Raw genomic sequence first — 19,984 nt, forward strand, 5'->3', positions numbered from 1 at the left:
TGCCCAACAAGTTCCATTAAGATTTGCTTTTTGGTTGGGGTGCTAGATTGATACCTAGGTTTTTAAGTTTTCTGATTTCCATCCATAATTTTTATGCTTCGCTATTTATGGATGTTGTCATTCTTGTTTTAAAATCATTTGAACTGTTTTTCCATGAAGAACAGGAAAATTTATTTAGTCATAAATCTTATTCATGGGTAGAAACTACTCAAATAATTTGCTGATTTGGTAAATATGACTATTATAGTTCTTAGTGCTTTAATATATATTTTGTGCAAATATCTTTCATTGAACTATCCTTGTCTAGCTGTATTTATCATATCTTGTAATCTTGTATAAAAGTAAGAATAGTATAATCAGATAATGTCAAGAAATACCAGTATCCTATCAATTTTTTGTTGTTGAATATTTCATTAATAATCTGCTAACAGTACAGTCTATTTTAGCACTATTAAGGCTCACTAAGTTTCTAAAATAGCTACTAAGTAATGCAAAAAAAAATTGGATATTCCCAAAAAATTTTAGGTTTTTGTGAAGGTCTTTTTAAGCTGGCTTTAATAGTTTGTAAATTTTGAATGTGCTGCCAATATAATGATGAATAGGACACACTGACTATAAGTATGATCTGTAACTTTTTAATATGCTATGTATGTAATTTAATTATTTATGTCTTTTTGGGAAAAAAAAGTATGATTTTATTTTAATATTCGTAGAAAATTGTCTGTAATACAATGCTATGCATGATTTTTTAGTATGGCTGAGAATCGGTTAAAGTCCAGCGGATATTAATCGGTTTCAAAGCCATACAGGAAAATAATTCCAAGACGGTCTATTGTGTTGGTATGTCTGTTCATTAAAGGACAGTACCTAATCTTTTTGTCATAACCAAAAGGCATCAGTTTTCATAGAAACTATTCTTGTTTAGTAATTAATTTAAAATAATATTGTTTTGTTATTATACATATTGTATTTTCAGGCTATGTTTAAAAATGATTAAGTGGGTTAGTTGTTAGGTGACCGACCCTAATCATAGAAAAGCTTCGCCTTTAAAAAGAATTATCTGAACAGCTATACTGTAAACCAGGTGATCATTTATTATAATATTATCATATTGACTACTTGCAGTGGGATAGATATCTATGATTCATATTTGCCGCCAAATTTACGCGATTTATAAAATTCCATCCCTTTCCTGAACAGTTAGACCGCATACATTGTAGTGGGAGGAGTCGCACTACTTTGAGCATCATGGCTCATAGAATGGGTGGAGATTATATTAAGATTGGGTCAGAATTAAGAATATTATTTAAACGTAATTTAAGTTTTTATTTAAGGATTGTTTTACATTCATCTTCAGTCAGTTGAGGTTCAAGTGGTGCTAAGCAGAGAGAGATAATTGATCCAAACTTCTTAACTTCCATAGGTAACTTTTATATGTTTTTTAAAGCAAAGCTTTTGTATAATCAGGGTCGGTCCGTCCATTTTCCCTAAACGGCCAGCTTTTTTCGTGTTACAGTGGGCGCTTTGTTAATTTAGACATGTTTTATTGTCCTATCGATTTAAAACTTTACATGATGATTTCTATAACCTATGAAGTGTAGCAACACATTAGCGTTACCTGAAAGTCCGTATGTCCATTTAAAACAAGTAGATTTTTAACCTTTTTTAACAAAATTTTTTTTAATGTTTTAGCTATTCTATTAATCTTTTTTTTTCGATTAATGTTATAAACGAAGCATCTGTATAATCAAGTCCTAAAAATGCAAACATCCCCCCCTTGCCCAGACCATTGTTATTCACTTCACATCTTCCTTATCTTGAGATTTTGAATAATATTGCAATGAAATATTAGAAGGATACCTAGTCCTATTAGTTTTTTAGGGTTAGCAATCCGCCCAATTTTTGGGCCGGATTGGGATTCTTATCAAAATCCGCCCAAATAAAAAGCTGAATAATCCGAGGATTGTGGATTCTTATTTTTTTCGGATTTTGGATTGTGGATTGCGGATTATAACAATATTTTTAAAGGTCTTTTTAAAACTAAAAAAAATGCAGATTACATATTCAGATACTTGGTCCAAAATCTGGGTGGATTTTGAATTCGGATTGCCAACTCTAGTTTTGATGGAGCTCCATTTAATAAACTAACAATATGATTTAGTATTATGCATTAAAAGTGGAGCCCTCCTTCCCTTCCTCCACTCCTTCAAGTGCTCTTTTTGGGGCAAAACTGCTATTATAGGGTAAAGAAAATTTTTTTTTGTTACTTTAACATTTTTAGGTCGGATTTTATTAAAACACGTTTTTAAAGCTTTTGAAAGAGTTGTTAAGGTATACTGTATTGTCTCAATTCATTTATGATAATTCCTCTGTATTTATAACAAAAGTATTGACCCTATTTTTGTTTACATATTAGTAAATCATTCATGTAAATGAAATATTGATTATGCAAACTATTATCAAGTTTATCTATTCTCAAATAACGATTACTTTTGTTAATCAACTGCCAGCTAACAAAAAATTATTTTTCAGTTATTTGGAACTGTGTTTTGGAGAACATCCATCCTTTATCAACAATGGCAACAGCATTAGATCCTGTTATTTTTGACTGGTTAAAGTTGTTCAATTCTAGTTCCTGTGAAGAATTGTACTCTAAACTGGAACAAATTCATGTGGAGCACAAACCAGTTGAAGATGAACATGTTCCATTTTCATTACAAGATATTAAACAAATTAGTATTAGTGATAGTAAATTTGCAATTTTATTATATATGAGCATATATTGGAGTGCCAATAAAGCAGCTGAACTCATCAAAGATTTAAGGGAGAATCCTCCAAAGGAAAGTTATGAAAATCCAGTTGTTCAACAGTGTTCATCTGTAGCAGAATATTATGCTATGAAAACTTTGATACCTGATGTAGATCTGCCAGGAAGCAAATATAATCCTGTTGGTCACGGTTATTACAGCGATCTCTTCTTTCATATGTTCTTTGGTAACTATTCAGATTTCATTGAACATATCAAGAAACTGTCAGAAGATAATCTGAAGAAAACACTGAATAGAAGAGAGGGATATCCACAGATCAGCCCTCTGTTTGCTCCTGTCTTTGGTAACAGAATGATATATATAGAAAAAATGGCCTGGCTTACTGAACAAAATAAAAGAGATATCAGATTGATGTATAATGGAAATAATGAAAACAAGCAGGTCAAGATTTTGGAAAAACTTCTGAAACTTGGTGCTGATCCAAATGCCCATGACATAATTGGAAATACACCACTTTATTATGCTTCCAAATTTTTTTATGATGATGTTGAGAAGGTTGTATCACTACTTCTCAGATATGGGGCTAATCCAAATTATAGCTTTCAATACGGAAGTATTCTCAGATTATTTTGTACCTCCTTTGCTCCATTACCAGAGCATTGGAGTATAATTGATTTGTTATTGAGTTACAATGCCAAGCCTGAGAATTATGAGGAGGCAATGAAGATTAGATATGAGATGGAGACAAAGTACTCATTAGAGTTTGCTGTCAAGTTGAGAGAGGCATGCTCTAAAAAGAAGAATGAATGTGAGCGTACAGTATGTATAGTAACTGCAGTGAAGAAGTGCAAAGCTTGTGATTTTGTAGTATACTGTACCCAAGCTTGCCAGAAACTTGACTGGAAGTTCCACAAACCAACCTGTAAGAAGAAGAGAGAAGAAAAAGCATCAGAAAACAGTGCCTAAATATTTTACTTTGTTGTAAAAAATATAATGAAATTAATTTTTCTTCAATATTTCTACTTGAAATGCTATTTATAATATTCAGGTTTTTACATTTTAAAGGATCATACACTGTTTTTTTTGTTGCCATCAAAGGAAAGATATTTTTTTATTGGAACAAGTTATTAAAAAGGTTATAAATTAACTTTTAGAATTTTTTTTTCATTTTACTATCAAAAGCAAAGATGATGAAATAAGTTTTTGAACAACTCATAAAAAAAAACTTTTACAAATTGGCTTTTTACATTTTAGCTGTAATTTTTCACATGTATGTATCATACAATATTGCTTCATGATTGCCATTCATATATTTCATACTTTTTGTTTCTTTCAAGTACAAATTTGTATTATTTAATCTATTACTTAGACATAATTTCATTTTGTTTATTTTCACTTTTTAATCATGTAATATATTTGTAATAGGTAAAAGGCTTCACGCGCAGTATTAGAAATATTCTAATGCTAGTTTTGATACATTAAACTTATTCCTTTTATACTTTTTCTCAATTCAATAAGATTACACTAAAATTAAGCTATTTCTATCATTAAAAACTTAATAATCATCAATAGTAGTTGTTATTCATTAAACTTACTTTTTCCAATTTTCCATTTCATTTCTACATTTCTCATGTTTGAAAATAATAATATTTTAAGATTATACTAAATTTTAGCCTGTTTCTATTATGAATTAGCTAATCATCATCGACAGCAATGTACATCATACATGTACTCAAATATTTATGTTTATGAAGATTGAAGACCAAAACGCTTAGTATGTAGAATAGTTTATCTTTGATATATTTTGGTATGATGTCAAATGCATTTGATAATATGCATTTTAGTTTATAACTATAATATTTTTGTAATTTTGTATTCTTTTTCAGATAGTCACAATGTATAGAAAATATTAAAGTCAAGAGGAAAAAACGAAGTACACAGCTTACTATTTCTACAGGTAAAAGTGCAAAGGGATAGTTCTAAAAAGGCATTTAATGAATAAAGGTACTTATAGCTCTGATTTATATGATATATTAAATATTGGAAAAATTCTTTATTACCTAGTCAAAACTTTATCTGGTAAAATAAAGCAATAAGGTTATATTTCTGTTGCCAAAGATCTCTGTAATTTAATAGTTTAACTGGATTTTTATTTTCTATAAACCTTTGTACATCATTTTCAAGTTGGTTTTAGGCTGTTTTCAGAGGATTTTCTCCACTCTTAATTTTGAAGTAAAAACAATAAGCGTGCTACTTTTTAAACGTGCAAAAATATTTTGTTTATTTCAGTGGTCTGTGTTCACCTAGGGTTTGTTAAAATCTTGAATAGGTAACTCCTGCTAAGATTTTTCAGTTACTATTTTTTTGTTTTAGATCATTTTGTCAGCCAGTCAGCAACTAATTTTCAACATGTAAATAGAATAAATGCTAAGTTTTGGCATGATGTAGGTTAGTTAGCTTAAATTGATATTTATTTTACAAAAAATTAAATGATCTTTGGGTTATGGAGTATTTTACAATCATGTATTAACCAGCCCACTCTTTCCTTCGAATTATGAGTTCCTAGATGCTCGGGGGCACAGACACTAGTCCATAATAAATATTAAAGGTTACTTTATATTCAGGCCTTCAGAATGCATAATATCACTACAACTCTTGCCTCCTACTTATAAATCTGGAAAGCATGCATACTGCACCACCCGATGAGCCATACAACGGTGCACCGTTACGTGACGCATCGTTCTACGTTCCTCACCACCGTTATGCATCGCCCTATGTTGACCCACCCCGCGATGCCCCCTACAATGTTGCACCACAACAGCGTGAAGCATACCATGGTGCACCATCACGCGAGGCATTGCTATTCTATGCAGCACAAGCCCGCGATGCATCAAATTATGTTGCACAGTCCAGAGATGCATCGTTATTTGCTGCACAGTCCAGAGATGCATCGTTATTTGCCGCACAGTCCAGAGATGCATCGCTATATGCTGCACAGTCCAGAGATACATCGCTATATGCTACACAGTCCAGAGATGCATCGATATATGCTGCACAGTCCAGAGATGCATCGCCACATGCTGCACAGCCACGCGATGCTTTTCAATATGTAGCAAAACCGGCCCATAATACAGCATATCCTAATGAACAAGCCCAACAACAATCTGCATCCTTATTAGATTTCGTCTTAGGAAATATACCTATGAGGTAAGTCTTTAAAGCAAAGGCGTGACTCGAATGTTAAAAAGGAAGGAATTAAAATCCTTTTACAACAAAATCTCATAGATGTACTACAATGTCACTAGACACTCTGTTAAGGGAGGGGGGGGGGGGGGATGAAACCGCGAAAAAATTACTTGTTTACCTGATGAAACATTAGCTGTCTGACTATTATTTACATGACGAAGTATTGGTATGATCTGCCTTACTTTTTTTTGCATTGGCACGCTTTCTTTACTTGATCTAATTACTTTTAACATTTAAATTAACAATAGCTAAATATTGTTTGTAAACGTTATTTTTATACTTTAGAAATGAAAGAACATCAGTAAATAACTATGGAGAAAAAAGTATTGAGAATTATATGAATAATCTTCCTAATTCTAATACAACTGTGTCTTCACCACCTACTAATAACTCTTGGGAGTCTCAATGTAACAAACAGGGACCAGGTAGTAATTTTTTTTAAAAAGACAAATAGTTTTCTCCTTTTCCACCAATTCAAAGTTTTGATTTATTTCCTCGTGGACCTCTAAAACAATGGTCTCCAAAAAGTGTTGTGTTTGTATTTCAGTAACGCCTTTTGAAATTTGGCAAATCTTAGTTGATTTCAATTTTTTAGGAAAAAAATAATTTCGTCCTAACTAGTAGCTTTTTGTTTGTCTGTGAACGAAAGAACAGTTATCTTTTTTTCAAGAAATGAGTAAGGGGGTGGGAAGTTCTGACACATTTGCGCAAACAGTGATTATAGGCTTTATCTTTGGACTGAGAGGACAGGTTATTTGGGATAAAATCATTCTTTTTATGATGAATTTCCCCCAGATTTAAGATTTTTTGGATAGGCCTCCAGGTTCCGGAGCTCCAGGCCTCCAGGCAGGGGTGTATATTCTGCACAAGATTTATTTTTTTTCCCCTGCTACAAATTTTTTTATTTTTTTTCCCCCCTAGTTTTTTCTTACCAAGTAGGGGGGAAAATGGAAAAATATTTAAAGAACTCTATATTTTAATTATTTTATCCCTCCTACCACTCATTTTTTTAGTTTTTTTCACCAAGGAAAGGAGAGAAATAGAAAAAATGTTTTCAGTTTTCTTAATTTTTACATTTTTTTTCCCTCCAACCACTTATTTTTTATTTCCCCCCCCCCCCTGAGCAGGGGATCCCATGTAGAATATACACCCCTGCCTCCAGGTGTTCTCTGTACAGGTAAAAAATAAAAATAAGATTTTTTTTTTTGAAGAGTTAGAGGTTAACTTATAGAACAAAATATGCTTCTTTTTGATTGTTATTCACATATTTGAAGTAAAAACATACATATTTTGTCTCATAAGCTGACATCTAACTCTTTAAAAAAAAAAAAAATTATTTTTACCTGTAGAGAGACCACCTGGAGGCCTGGAGCTCCAGAACCTGGAGGCCTATCCAAAAAATCTTAAATCTGGGGGAAATTCATTATATAAGAATGACTTTATCCCTAATAACCTATCCTCTCAGTCCAAAGACAAAGCCTATAATCACTGTTTACACAAATGTGTCAGAACTTCCCCCACCCCCCCCCCTAGATATACCACACTTTTCTGGGATCTTGCTGGGTCAAGTATCAACTGTTGGGAATATCAAAGGATGACTCCATGCAAAATTTGAGCCGGATCCGACCAAAACCGGCCGTGAATTTTATGAAAAACCGGTTTTTTCCGGTTTTTAGGGGGTATCTGTAAATCGATTCAGCTGGAGCAAAACCGGTTAGAGGTACAAAAAATTTTACTTCACATGAAATTTAGCCAATGCAATTGCCTACAAAAATGTACTTCATCAAAGAAATCCATCAAAAAATCACAATTGGAAATTTTAATTAATATAAAGTCTAGGCGGCCCACAATGCTGAATTTTCACCAAGTGAAAGTCTTGTGTCATTATCTCTTATGAGAAAAAAGTTATTAATTAATTAAAATTTCAAATTAATTTTTTGCGGTTTTTGGGCCGCCACGCCCAAACGGTTTGAGATAATCTCACGGGACCTTTTGCCCAACCTAAGTCTGGTTATTTGTGAGGTCTAGGAAAAAAAAACAGACTTACGCAAAAGATTATAATTATAATCTTTACACAGAAAAATGGCACGAGGTGAGGGTTTGAGGGGGCAAAATGAGCTGACCAGCGATTTTTGACGGCACGCAGCGACGTAGTGCTTCATCCAATCCGGGATTTTTTTTTCTTAGACCTTACAAATAACCAGGCTTAGGTCAGGCAAAAGGTCCCGTGAGATTATCTCAAACCGTTTGGGCGTGGCGGGCCGAAAACAGCAAAAAATGGCCTAAAAATTGACCAGCCTGTCATTTCATCAAAGAAATCCATCAAAAAATCACAATTTGAAATTTTAATTAATTAATAACTTTTTTCTTATCAGAGATAATGACACAAGACTTTCACTTGGTGAAAATTCAGCATTGTGGGCCGCCTAGACTTTATATTTGGTGACCCTGGGGTGACGGGTTCAGTGCCCCCCACACCCACGAAGTGGGCATACTTTTGAAAATTACGTTTTTTCAGTTTTTCCCCTTAAAAGAGGGGAAGGAGTCGTTTTAGAGACTTCAAGCATCTCTTTGATGTTGAACAACTTTTTGAGGCAGACATTTCTTTATTTATGTTTCATTCGCCTCCGGCTGACCGTTTAGCCGTTATTTGCCGCCGAAGACGTGATTTTTGGCGATTTTTGCCGTTTCCGAGGTTTTAATGGACATTTAGGAGGGGAAAGAGCTGTCCAATCAAGTTGATGATGAAGTACATTTTTGTAGGCAATTGCATTGGCTAAATTTCATGTGAAGTAAAATTTTTTGTACCTCTAACCGGTTTTGCTCCAGCTGAATCGATTTACAGATACCCCCTAAAAACCGGAAAAAACCGGTTTTTCATAAAATTCACGGCCGGTTTTGGCCGGATCCGGCTCAAATTTTGCATGGAGTCATCCTTTGATATTCCCAACAGTTGATACTTGACCCAGCAAGATCCCAGAAAAGTGTGGTATATCTACCCCCCCCCCCTTAGTATACATAAAAACTATTTTTGTTTATTTTTGTAAATAAAGGTTTAAATAATTCAGCTTCTTTTATCTTTAGGGTCATCTGTGGGCGAATCTTCAGATACTGTAGAACTCAAAAAGAAGAAGGTATATCTATCAAATATGTTCTTTAAGTATAGTAAGGTTTTTATGTTTGTCTGTTTGAAACTTCAAATAAGCAACAGGACAATTCATTTTCATATTTAAGTCTTGGCATGCAGGTTTTGTTATTATTTATTAGAGTTTGTCGTACAATCATTAAGTTTATTATTCAAGTATTGAAATTACTCCAATGACAAAAAAGGAAATACAAATCACAGCCCCTTCCATTCTAGATGTTAAGGGTGCATAAACTAATTTATTTTATTTGTTTAGGTGTCTTCTGGTGTAAAAGAAAAGGTTACTTGTGACATTTGCCATAAAGAATATTCTAACAACTGGACTTTAACTATTCACATAAGGACCCACACTGGCGAGAAGCCATATCCATGTGATCAGTGTGAAAAGAGATTTATATCCACCAGTGATCTTAAGAAACACTCAAAGTTTGTGCACGAAGGATTGAAAAGACCGCCAAAGGCACCACCAAAGAAACTACCGCCAGTTACGTGTGAGGTTTGCAATAAAGAATACACCAACAAGGGGACTTTAACTGTGCACATGAGGACCCATACAGGGGAAAAACCCTTTCCATGTGATTTGTGTGAAAAGAGATTTATCTCCACTAGTGATCTTAACAAACACAAGAATGTACACGAAGGAAACAGATCCTATCATTGTAATGAGTGTGGAAAAAGCTTTACTCAAAGCAGCTACCTAACAATCCATCAACGATCACACACCGGAGAAATGCCTTACTCCTGTGACGTGTGTTCAAAGCCTTTCACGAATCAAAGTGCATTAAAAAAGCACAAAAGAATACATACAGGCGAAAAGCCATACGCCTGTGACATTTGTGAAAAGGCATTTTCACATTCACATACCCTGCACAATCACAAGATGATCCATACCGGCGAAAAACCATTCCCATGTGATCAATGTGATAAAACATTTAGATTGAAGGGTGATTTAGATAGGCATACCAAGAATCATACCGGAGAAAATCTTGTTTCATGTGATTATTGTAACAAAATATTTAAAAGAAATTCAGAATTGAAAGCCCACAAAAGGATTCATACAGGAGAGAAGCCTTACTCCTGCAACCTATGTGGAATGGGTTTCAGCTTTAGAGCAACTTGGGCTTATCACATGAAGACTATAGAAACAGGTGAACATGACAAAAAACTAGCAAAGAAAGAAGAGATGGAGTTAAGAAAAATGGAGAAAGCAGAAAGAAAAAAGAAATTGAGAGCGGCTAAAGAGAGAAAGCTGAAGAAAGTGTTGCGAGAACATATTAAACAAATGAAAGAAGAACCATTGTTTGATGTTAATCAACTTACTCCAGAGGCGCTACTACTCCTGCAAAAGATCAAAGAAGAACCTGACTTGGAAGATAATTCTGATGATGATACAAAGGAAGATATGGTTGTTAACTTAAATCCTGATGAAATGTACATGGAGGAAAATGAAAAGGCTGGTGCATTAGTCGATAACAAAGATAATATTAAGAAAGAAATTCTAAATGAAGAGGATGGTAGCATTATTAGTGAGTCAAACAATCAGGAAAAAGTTGAAGATGATTTTGTTAAGAATGTTATTGTGGACAAAGAAAATGGAGTGGCTAAAGAAAGCAACATGGATGATGCAAAAGATGGAAACTTTGATGCTGTAGAGGATTCTGAAAAGCTTGAAAATACTGAAGCAAATATTAAAAAAGAAATTATAAATGAAGGGGACGAAAATGAGATTAGTTAGAAAAACACATCCAATGAAAACTAACAAAACAAAAAATGTAAATACAAAAGCTAAAACTTATGTAGGTATATAGCTAAAGTAGGAAGGGTTGGGGAAGGTTTATTAAACTTTCTGTTAAACATTAAGTAATTTTATCTGATGATCGGAATCGAATTTTCTGCAGCTTATATAGGTATACACTATACAGATTAGCCGTAGGACTCCCAAAATCAGATTATTTGTCCACTAGTTATTCAAAATTTTCTTCTTTTTGGGAGGAAAAGACCATGTAAGGCAATCCCACCCATGCCAATTTCCATAGAAAATTCAGATCGTCAGTTCTCTGCCAAGTGCTCACTGATTACGAAATGATGGTATCAGGAACTCCCTTGCCCTTCCAATATTTATTTTTAGTAAATGCAAAATAATTCTTTATAATTTTATTAAATTATGAAAACTAAAAAACGAATACTATTCTCTTTTAATTAAATTGCTTTATTTTAACCTGCTGCTAAAGTAGGTAGGTAAATCTTTTAAACCGATATTATTTGAAAATTATTTTTGATCCTAGTTATAATTGTATTTGTAAATAATTAAAGTAAATATAAGTGTGAATGACATTATTGTAAATAAATTGTATGTATAATTTTAAAAGGGACTATCCACGAACAAGAGCAAGTGATTCTAAGCACCTTCCAGCATTGATCTATAGTTTTTTTTTTTTTTAGTGAATATAATGCAATAGGTTTATGTTTAATATTTGGTTTAAACATAAACCAAAAAAACGGAAAAAAAACTTTAAAATGTAAAGCATTTTTTGATGCAATATAATCAAATGCTTTGTACAAAATAAAATAAAAGCATCAAATGCTGTAAATTGCAAAAGCACATTAATTAAACTGTTTAAAATTTTACAAGCTACCAACCCTATTCCTAATATATACATTTTTAATCAAAATAATATACTTTTGTGTCAAAGCTTTAAAACAACAGTTTGAACTTAACAAAACATTTGATCATATTGCACCCAAAAATGCTTAACATTTCAAAGTTTTTTCCATATAAACCTAACTATTTAGCCGTTAAACCAAATATTAAACATAAACCTAGTTTATTCACTATGCTATGGATCAATGCTGGAAGATGCTTAGAATCACTTGCTCTTGTTCGTGGATAGTCCCCTTTTTTGAGCAAAAACGTCCAAGCTTTTTATTAAGGAGATACAAAATATCAATAAATGTGTTTTGGTAGTTACTTGTAGAGATGCTTTGCTTTGAAAAAATGATAAGCAGAAATTGCCGATATATCCCATCTTTATTGGTCTAGGTATTCAAACAGTTCAAATCCTGAAATTACATACATAAATTAATAATCATAATTGAGACAAAATGTTTAAATTAAATATCTTAAATCCAAACGTATAAGTTCAGTTTTAATAAAGAAAGACTTACTGTTTATTGTTATCAACAAAATCTGAGAAACATAGAGCAGCTACGCTCCTAAATGTTATAGGCTTGAAGATATATACGTTACTAAAAAGGTATATGGGATGGTAAAAAAGCACATTTTGGTATACAAAGCGGAAAGAGAATTTTCAAGCTAGTTTGTGTGAAGAAAAGGTCGTCTTGTGGGCTTTTTGAATAAGGAATTATAAAGTATTTTTTAAAACTATATAACATAAACATTATTTATTTTTTTTAAAATTAATGAAATTGAATTTTTTCTTATTAAAACAAAATGTTTTACGATGGGAGGGGGTAAAGCCCATACTTAAGTTGGGAAATATAAAAATAAAATTAACTCATTTAACAATTATGTAATTAGTATTATTTATTCTGTTGATTTTGTGAATAAAAATTTCTTAAATTCTTTGTTATTCTAATCTATTAACTAATTTTATAAAAGAAATGATATTTTACTTATAATATTTTGGACCATGTTGTCGTAAGAATCATTATTTTTTAAAATCAGATGAATAGAAAAAGAGGGGGGGGGGGGTTAATGTTATCATCTCGTAATCAATGCGCAAATGGCTCTTAGAATTCGAATTTCGTTATGAAACTTAGCATGTGTAATTCTTGGTAGGTTTATTTTCCTCCTCCGGGGCTCAAAACCCTAGAAATTTACCTAACCTTAGTTTTCTCTGGAACCGATTGATGACCATGCAGATATTTTGAACTTAAGCTTTTCTGGGTATAAACTACTTTTTGTTTAGCATCCCCCTGCACTGCCCACTTTAGCCTGGAGGTCCTAATTGTACATGGTAATGCCTGTTTTTGAGCCTTACTGCCAGACAGCACCAATATATTTTTTATTTCTCAAATATGACGCTATATAATCCTAACCCGACACCCTCCCAAGCAGTATCGCTATTATTTATTATATTGTATGATACCAGCTGCTTCGCCCCTAGAAGCCTCCAGGGGCACTTAAAGTGGGAGGCAAATAGTCGACGCTCTTCTGCATATTCCAACTTAAAGATATAAGGCCAAACATATGATATCCATAAAATCTTTTGTCAAAGTCAGGGTGGCCACAGACTTTTTTTCAAAATAGCATAAAATAGTATGCAAAAAAAAAGTAAATAGTATGCAATAGTATGTAAAATTTTTAAAAATAGTATGCAAATTTTTTAAAAATAGTATGAAATAGTATGCATTTTAAACAAAATAGTATGAAATAGCAAGCATTTAAAACACTATAGGGCCTTAAAATGTTGGTTAGCTATCAGTAATTTGAAATGTCCGTCTGTCCATATGTCTTAGTTCGGGGGAAACGTGATTTTCTCGGCTCCTATAAAAGATAAAAGGCTGAAATTTTTAGACAACATTCCCATTATTAAGGAGCACAATCCTTATAATAAAGTAACAGGATGTTTGTGTGTTTGCGTGTTTGTCTGTACCGAAGGATCTCGCTAACCGCTGAACCGATCGGGTTCTCCTTAACAGGGTAGCTTCTCATAGGTCCCGGGAAGGTTTATAACTATTTTGGGGGAGGGTACTACCACCCTCCTTAGAGAAATTAAATTTTTTTAAATTTCTCAATTTTAGAAAGAGAGTTCAACGAAAAACAAACATCAAACGTAATTTTTTTTACTTTTTATTTTAAAATCTAAAATAAGAAATTGAATTATTAAATTTGACTCTCTCCTCCTCAAGTGCCCCTAGAGGCCTCTAGGGGCGTAGCCGCTAGTTAATTATAAAACATCAATGGTGGTAGGACCGCTTTTTAGCAGGTTTTAGGCTATTTTTGTATTTTCCCATTTTTCTCCATATCTTTGGTGTTTATGGTCCGATTTCCAAAAATTTTTCAGTTATAGTATCAAAATTAAATTTCCTGTCGTTTCAAGAAAACAACTATGACGGTCAGACTGCCTTTAAGCAGGTTTTAGGCTTTTTTGTATTTTTCACATTTTTCTCCATACCTTTGGTGTTTATGGCCCGATTTCCGAAGTTTTTCAGTTATATATATCAAAATTAAATTTCCTGTCGTTTCAAGAAAACATCAATAGTGGTCAGACTGCCTTTTTGCAGGTTTTTGGCTATTTTTATATTTTTCACATTTTTCCTCCTATCTTTGGTGTTAATGGTCAGTTTTTAAAAATTTTTGTAGTTAAATATATCAAAATTAAATTTCCCGTTGGTTTAAGCATCCAGTGTGTAATTTACTTTGACCGTCAGTCTGTTAGTCATAGTACTGAAATATAAATATTAAGAAATTAAAAACAAATGCTGAAAAGGTTTCGTGATTTTTTCCTAATATACATGCTTTAAATAACTAATATCTAAATTCTTATTTATTTGTTTGTGCTTCGCTACTTATGGATGTTGTCATCCTTGTTGTTCATATATAGGACAATCCGGTCCAAAAGTAAATACACTGAATACTGAAATAAAACTGATATACTAGATATGGCATATTTATTTAAAGTAGATCGACACATTCTAATAGTATACAATTGATTCTAAATTGTTAAAACCAGCCTATCTATGATTAGAAAGTACGTAGCATTTTTAACATTTTTCATATAGACAGTAGCTGCGCTATTTCAAGTTGTGTATGTTCAATTTATACTTTTTACGTCAATATATTGTCGCGACAGGTTATGTTCAGTTTCAGTATATTGTTTACCTTTACTACAGCTGGGAGTTTTTTTAAGTGCTGCTTTTCTATAAATAGGTTCTCATGTATGTCCGTCCGTACGTAACGGATAGCTCTTGACGATAATTTAGGTATGTTAAAGTTGTCCTATTGTTTTCAAACTGCATTATATTATGTCCGAAACCGTTAGATACTTTATAATTATTGTCAGTATGATTTAATTATGATTCAAAGGAAGATTAGCCACAATTTTATGAACGATTATTTTTAGTTTAATTTTATCCTATAATATAAGTAGTAGGTAAGTTTGTTTTTTTAAAGCCAAAAGTATGTTGGTCCTAATCGGTTATACTTTTCAGCTAAGCTCATAAAAAAACTTGGTTAGTTTTAAGCTATTTTCCTGAGGCGAGGGGCGAAGCAACAAGTGTTATGTAATTGATAAATCAACCCTATCATCTAATTGCAAAAGGGGGGGGGGGGAGAAATGTGGTGACTCGTCACACGTGACACGACATACCAGCAATTTTATTTTGGGTGCTACTCCCTTAGTTTTAGAGATAATTGGGTGAAATCTTTTTAGTTGTGTCACTAATTACCCCAAGTTTTGGTATCTTTCAATAAAAAATCTTTACATTGAATGTAGAAATACCAATAACTTTCAATAAAGGTACAACAATCTGAACTGAAAGACTACTTTCTTCTGGAAACATTTCTAAAAAAAATTGAAAACAAAGTAGCGATTTTGCCGTATTTTCACAGTAGCATTTGATAGGTTATTTTAGGTTAGGTAAGTGTTAATGATTGCCCCGCAAGGTTAGAGCCCCCCGCAGGGACTAGAAATAGGAGAAAAGATACTGTGAAAATGCGATGAAACCTGCTACTTGGCTTTCTTTTCATGATCAAAAAAATCAGTTTGTTTTAGTTACCTAAAAATTGAAGATTTATCTGAAATCCAAAGAAATAGTGGAAATAGTATGCAATTTTGGACAATAGTGGAAATAGCATATTTTTTTTGGAATAGTTTGCATAGTATGCAAAAATAGTGGAAATAGTATGTTTGTGGCCAGCCTGCAAAGTATACACTAGCGCCGGTCAGTTTTCAAAAAAAAAATGCTGGAAAATGTTTAAAAAAAAACAGACATCGCCAGGGCTCGGCGCTAGGTAGCCAGTACAGATAGAGAGATAAAATTTTGTACATGTATTTCTAGGCCCCAAAAGCAACTTTTTAGGTCAGCAGAAGAATAAAAGTCGAAAAAGTGTATTTGGAGTAACAGGTCTAATCTTCATATTATCATGTAAACTATTATGACCATTTGTACCGAAAAATCTCAAGAACTGCTGGACCGATATAACTTTTAGGTGCAGTGAAGGTGTTTATTAATTTCAGTAGAAAAGTGATTAACCACACCAAAAATTATCATTAAATATATGCTACATAGATACTTCTAGTGGCGTGGCCACTAACATAGTATATAAACTTGATGCAAAGCTGCGTATATACAATACTAACTTGCCTAAATAATAAAGAGAGCTGACCATGACGTATATTATTTATTGTATATTATGGAAATATGTTGTCAAATTAAAAACAAAATATTTGTAATTTTCAATTAATTAAATTCTTAGCTTAAATTCAAACTTATTTATAAACTAATAGGATGTCTTTCTGTATGTATGTATATATCTCATAAACGGCTGGAAACTGAGAAAAAAGTCCCTTATAGGCAAGGGGCTTTTAGTAATATGATAAAGTAAAGATGTTGGGGATATTTTTTTGATTGGATATTAAATTATGTTGTATGTTTAAATTTTTATATCAGAAAGTAAGATAATATTTATAATTCTCTGATAAAATTATTTACAACACTATCATTCATTTACATTTCAATAGAGAGAGGATCCTCTTCAAATATTCCTTCTTCTTTAATTTCTTCTTTGATATAAACTTCTTCACATTTGATGAAACTAAAAGATATTGAAGGGTGAACTAAGTTACTACAGCTTTTCATCATTTCTAAATGTCCAGGGGATTTTTTATGTCTTGATAGGGTTGAAATACAGGTATAATGTTTGTCACAAAGTTTACATGAGAATGGCTTCTCACCAGAATGCATACTTTCATACTTACAAAAAGATATAAATTGATAACTATAAAAACAAGCCCAAACGTCCAAGGCAAAATTTGATACTGAAATTTCATTTCCTATAAGTGTAAAATCTCCCCTCCCCCCCTTACATACAAAGGGGGGGGGGGGGGGGGCGTAATGACATAAGCTCTTAAACCGTGAGCAAAATGGTCTAAATATTGAGCTAGACCCTTCAAACTTGGTATATAAGCCTAGTCCTATAGGTATTACATCTAAATGGCAAAAAAATCCAAAAATTTTTATTTTTAGGTTAGGTTAGGTAAGAAAAACCCTGCGGAAATGGGGTTTTTAGGCTTTTTTGGTCTATTTTGATGTGGAAACTTGCCTTAAATTGTTTTTTTCTTAGGGTTTTAACTTAAATACACTGTATCTATTCAAATGGACATTATTTAAGATGATTCAGCAAGTCGGGGACCGACCCCAGGGGGCTAGGTGGGTGGCCCGCAGGGGTTAAGTTCATTTTTCCCAATATATTTGTTGTGATACATCAAATTATAGGTTTTTTAGGTCAAGGAACTCAAATTCAGAGCTAAAATAAGCATTAGACTAATCTGAAGCTAGCCCCAGCGGGCTAGGTTGGTGGCCCGCAGGGGTTAAGTGCATTTTTTCTAATATATATCTTGTTATATATCAAACTATAGGTTTTTTAGGTCAAGAAACTCAAATTCTGAGCGAAAATTAGCATTAGACTGACCTGAAGCTAACCCCCCCGGGCTAGGTTGGTTTTCTGCAGGGCTTAAGAGAATTTACCTAACCTAACCTAGAAACTTACTTATATTTTCACAGGTTTTTTTCTTGAATAAACTGTGTCTATTAATGAGGACTTTATTTAAGATGATCTAGCAAGTCGGGGACCAACCCCAGCGGGCTAGGTGGGTGGCCCGCAGGGGTTAAGTGCATTTTTTCCAATATATATGTTGCGATACATTCAATTATAAGTTTTTTTAGGTCAGTTAACTCAAATTCAGAGCTAGAATTAGCATAAGACAAATCTGAAACTAGCCCCAGCGGGCAAGGTTGGTGGCCCACAGGGGTTAAATGCATTATTTCCAATATAGATCTTGTTATATATCAAAATAAAGGTTTTTAAGGTCAAGAAACTCAAATTCAGAGCTAAAATTGGCATAAGACTTACCTGAAGCTAACCCCTGCGGGCTAGGTAGATTTTCCACAGGGCTTATGTGCATTTTACCTAACCTAACCTAGAAACTGACTTATTCTTTTTTGTTTTTTTCCTTGAATAAACTGTGTCTATTAATGAGGACATTATTTTAGATAATCCAGCAAGTTGGGGACCGACCCCAGCGGGCTAGGTGGGTGGCCCACAGGGGTGTAGTGCATTTTTTCTAAAGTATGTGTTGTCATACATTAAATTATAGGTTTTTTATGTCAAATATATGCCATATAAATGTAGTTTAACCAATTAACCAGGAAAAAATATGCAGTTCACTAAATTAAGTTCAAATGCATTTTGTGAAACTACCCCTTTAATTTCTGGATCTAAAAAACCTATAATTTTATGTATGACAACTAAAAATGCACTTAACCCCTGCGGGCCACGCACCTAGCCTGCTGGGGTCTTAAATCTTAAATAATGTTCTAATAAATAGACACAGTTTATTCCAGAAAAAAACCATAAAAAACAAGTAAGGTTCTAGGTTAGGTTAGGTAAAATGCACTTAAGACTTGCAGGCCACCCACCTAGCCCGATGGGGTCGGTCCCCGACTTGCTGGATCATCTTAAATAAAGTCTTCATTAATAGACACATTTTATTCATAAGGTCCTAATGAATGGACAGTTTATTCTAGAAAAAAAACCTAAAAAAAATAATAAATGTAAGTTTCTAGGTTAGCTTAGGTAAAATGCACTTAAGCCCTGTGGGCAACCCAGCTAGCCCGCTGGGGTTAGCTTCAGATTATTCTAATGCTTATTTTAGCTCTGAATTTGAGTTCTTTGACCTAAAAAACATATCATTTGATGTATCACATCATATATATTGGGGAAAATGCACTTAACCCCTGCGGGCCACCCACCTAGCCCGCTGGGGTTGGTCCCCGACTTGCTGGATCATCTTAAATAAAGTCTTCATTAATAGACACAGTTTATTCAAGAAAGAAACCTGTAAAAATATAAGGAAGTTTTTAGGTTAGGTTAGGTAAATGCTCTTAAGCCTTGCAGAAAACCAACCTAGCCCGGGGGGTTAGCTTCAGGTCAGTCTAATGCTAATTTTCGCTCAGAATTTGAGTTTCTTGACCTAAAAAACCTATAGTTTGATATATAACAAGATATATATTAGAAAAAATGCACTTAACCCCTGCGGGCCACCAACCTAGCCCGCTGGGGCTAGCTTCAGATTAGTCTAATGCTTATTTTAGCTCTGAATTTGAGTTCCTTGACCTAAAAAACCTATAATTTGATGTATCACAACAAATATATTGGGAAAAATGAACTTAACCCCTGCGGGCCACCCACCTAGCCCCCTGGGGTCGGTCCCCGACTTGCTGAATCATCTTAAATAATGTCCATATGAATAGATACAGTGTATTTAAGTTAAAAACCCTAAGAAAAAACAATTTAAGGCAAGTTTCCACATCAAAATAGACCAAAAAAAGCCTAAAAACCCCATTTCCGCAGGGTTTTTCTTACCTAACCTAACCTAAAAATAAAAATTTTTGGATTTTTTTGCCATTTAGATGTAATACCTATAGGACTAGGCTTATATACCAAGTTTGAAGGGTCTAGCTCAATATTTAGACCATTTTGCTCACGGTTTAAGAGCTTATGTCATTACGCCCCCCCCCCTTATATATATTTTATAATATAAAGTAGATCTGTATAATGGATTTCTCTCTGTTCACTGTA

General features: G+C 33.3%; 2 protein-coding genes across 5 annotated transcripts; both read left to right on the forward strand.

Annotated features, from left to right (window-relative positions):
- Positions 1-979: 979 nt before the first annotated feature.
- LOC145314704 (uncharacterized) lies at positions 980-4,655 on the forward strand. Of its 2 annotated transcripts, XM_080154726.1 has the most exons (4): positions 980-1,084; positions 1,335-1,423; positions 2,162-2,243; positions 2,533-4,655. In XM_080154726.1, the coding sequence occupies exon 4, from the start codon at positions 2,577-2,579 to the stop codon at positions 3,732-3,734; it is 1,158 nt and encodes a 385-aa protein (XP_080010852.1). In that variant the 5' UTR covers positions 980-1,084; positions 1,335-1,423; positions 2,162-2,243; positions 2,533-2,576; the 3' UTR covers positions 3,735-4,655. The 2 variants fall into 2 exon arrangements, with proteins under 2 accessions (XP_080010852.1, XP_080010851.1); XM_080154725.1 differs by lacking the exon at positions 2,162-2,243.
- On the forward strand, positions 4,653-12,742 carry LOC145314693 (uncharacterized). 3 transcript variants are annotated; one of them, XR_013877846.1, is made up of 7 exons: positions 4,657-4,725; positions 5,142-5,216; positions 5,393-5,975; positions 6,300-6,439; positions 9,099-9,148; positions 9,416-10,955; positions 11,288-12,742. XR_013877846.1 is itself a non-coding variant. In XM_080154710.1 (6 exons), exons 3-6 carry the CDS (start codon positions 5,452-5,454, stop codon positions 10,892-10,894), a joined length of 2,193 nt encoding a protein of 730 aa, XP_080010836.1. In that variant the 5' UTR covers positions 4,657-4,725; positions 5,142-5,216; positions 5,393-5,451; the 3' UTR covers positions 10,895-12,742. The 3 variants fall into 3 exon arrangements, 2 of the variants coding, with proteins under 2 accessions (XP_080010837.1, XP_080010836.1); XM_080154710.1 differs by having other exon boundaries at positions 9,416-12,742; XM_080154711.1 differs by lacking the exon at positions 5,142-5,216 and having other exon boundaries at positions 4,653-4,725; positions 9,416-12,742.
- The last annotated feature ends 7,242 nt before the right edge of the window (positions 12,743-19,984 follow it).

This window comes from Acartia tonsa, chromosome 3 (genome assembly GCF_053477335.1).
Source record: "Acartia tonsa isolate MP-2025a chromosome 3, ASM5347733v1, whole genome shotgun sequence".
NCBI lineage: Eukaryota > Metazoa > Arthropoda > Copepoda > Calanoida > Acartiidae > Acartia > Acartia tonsa.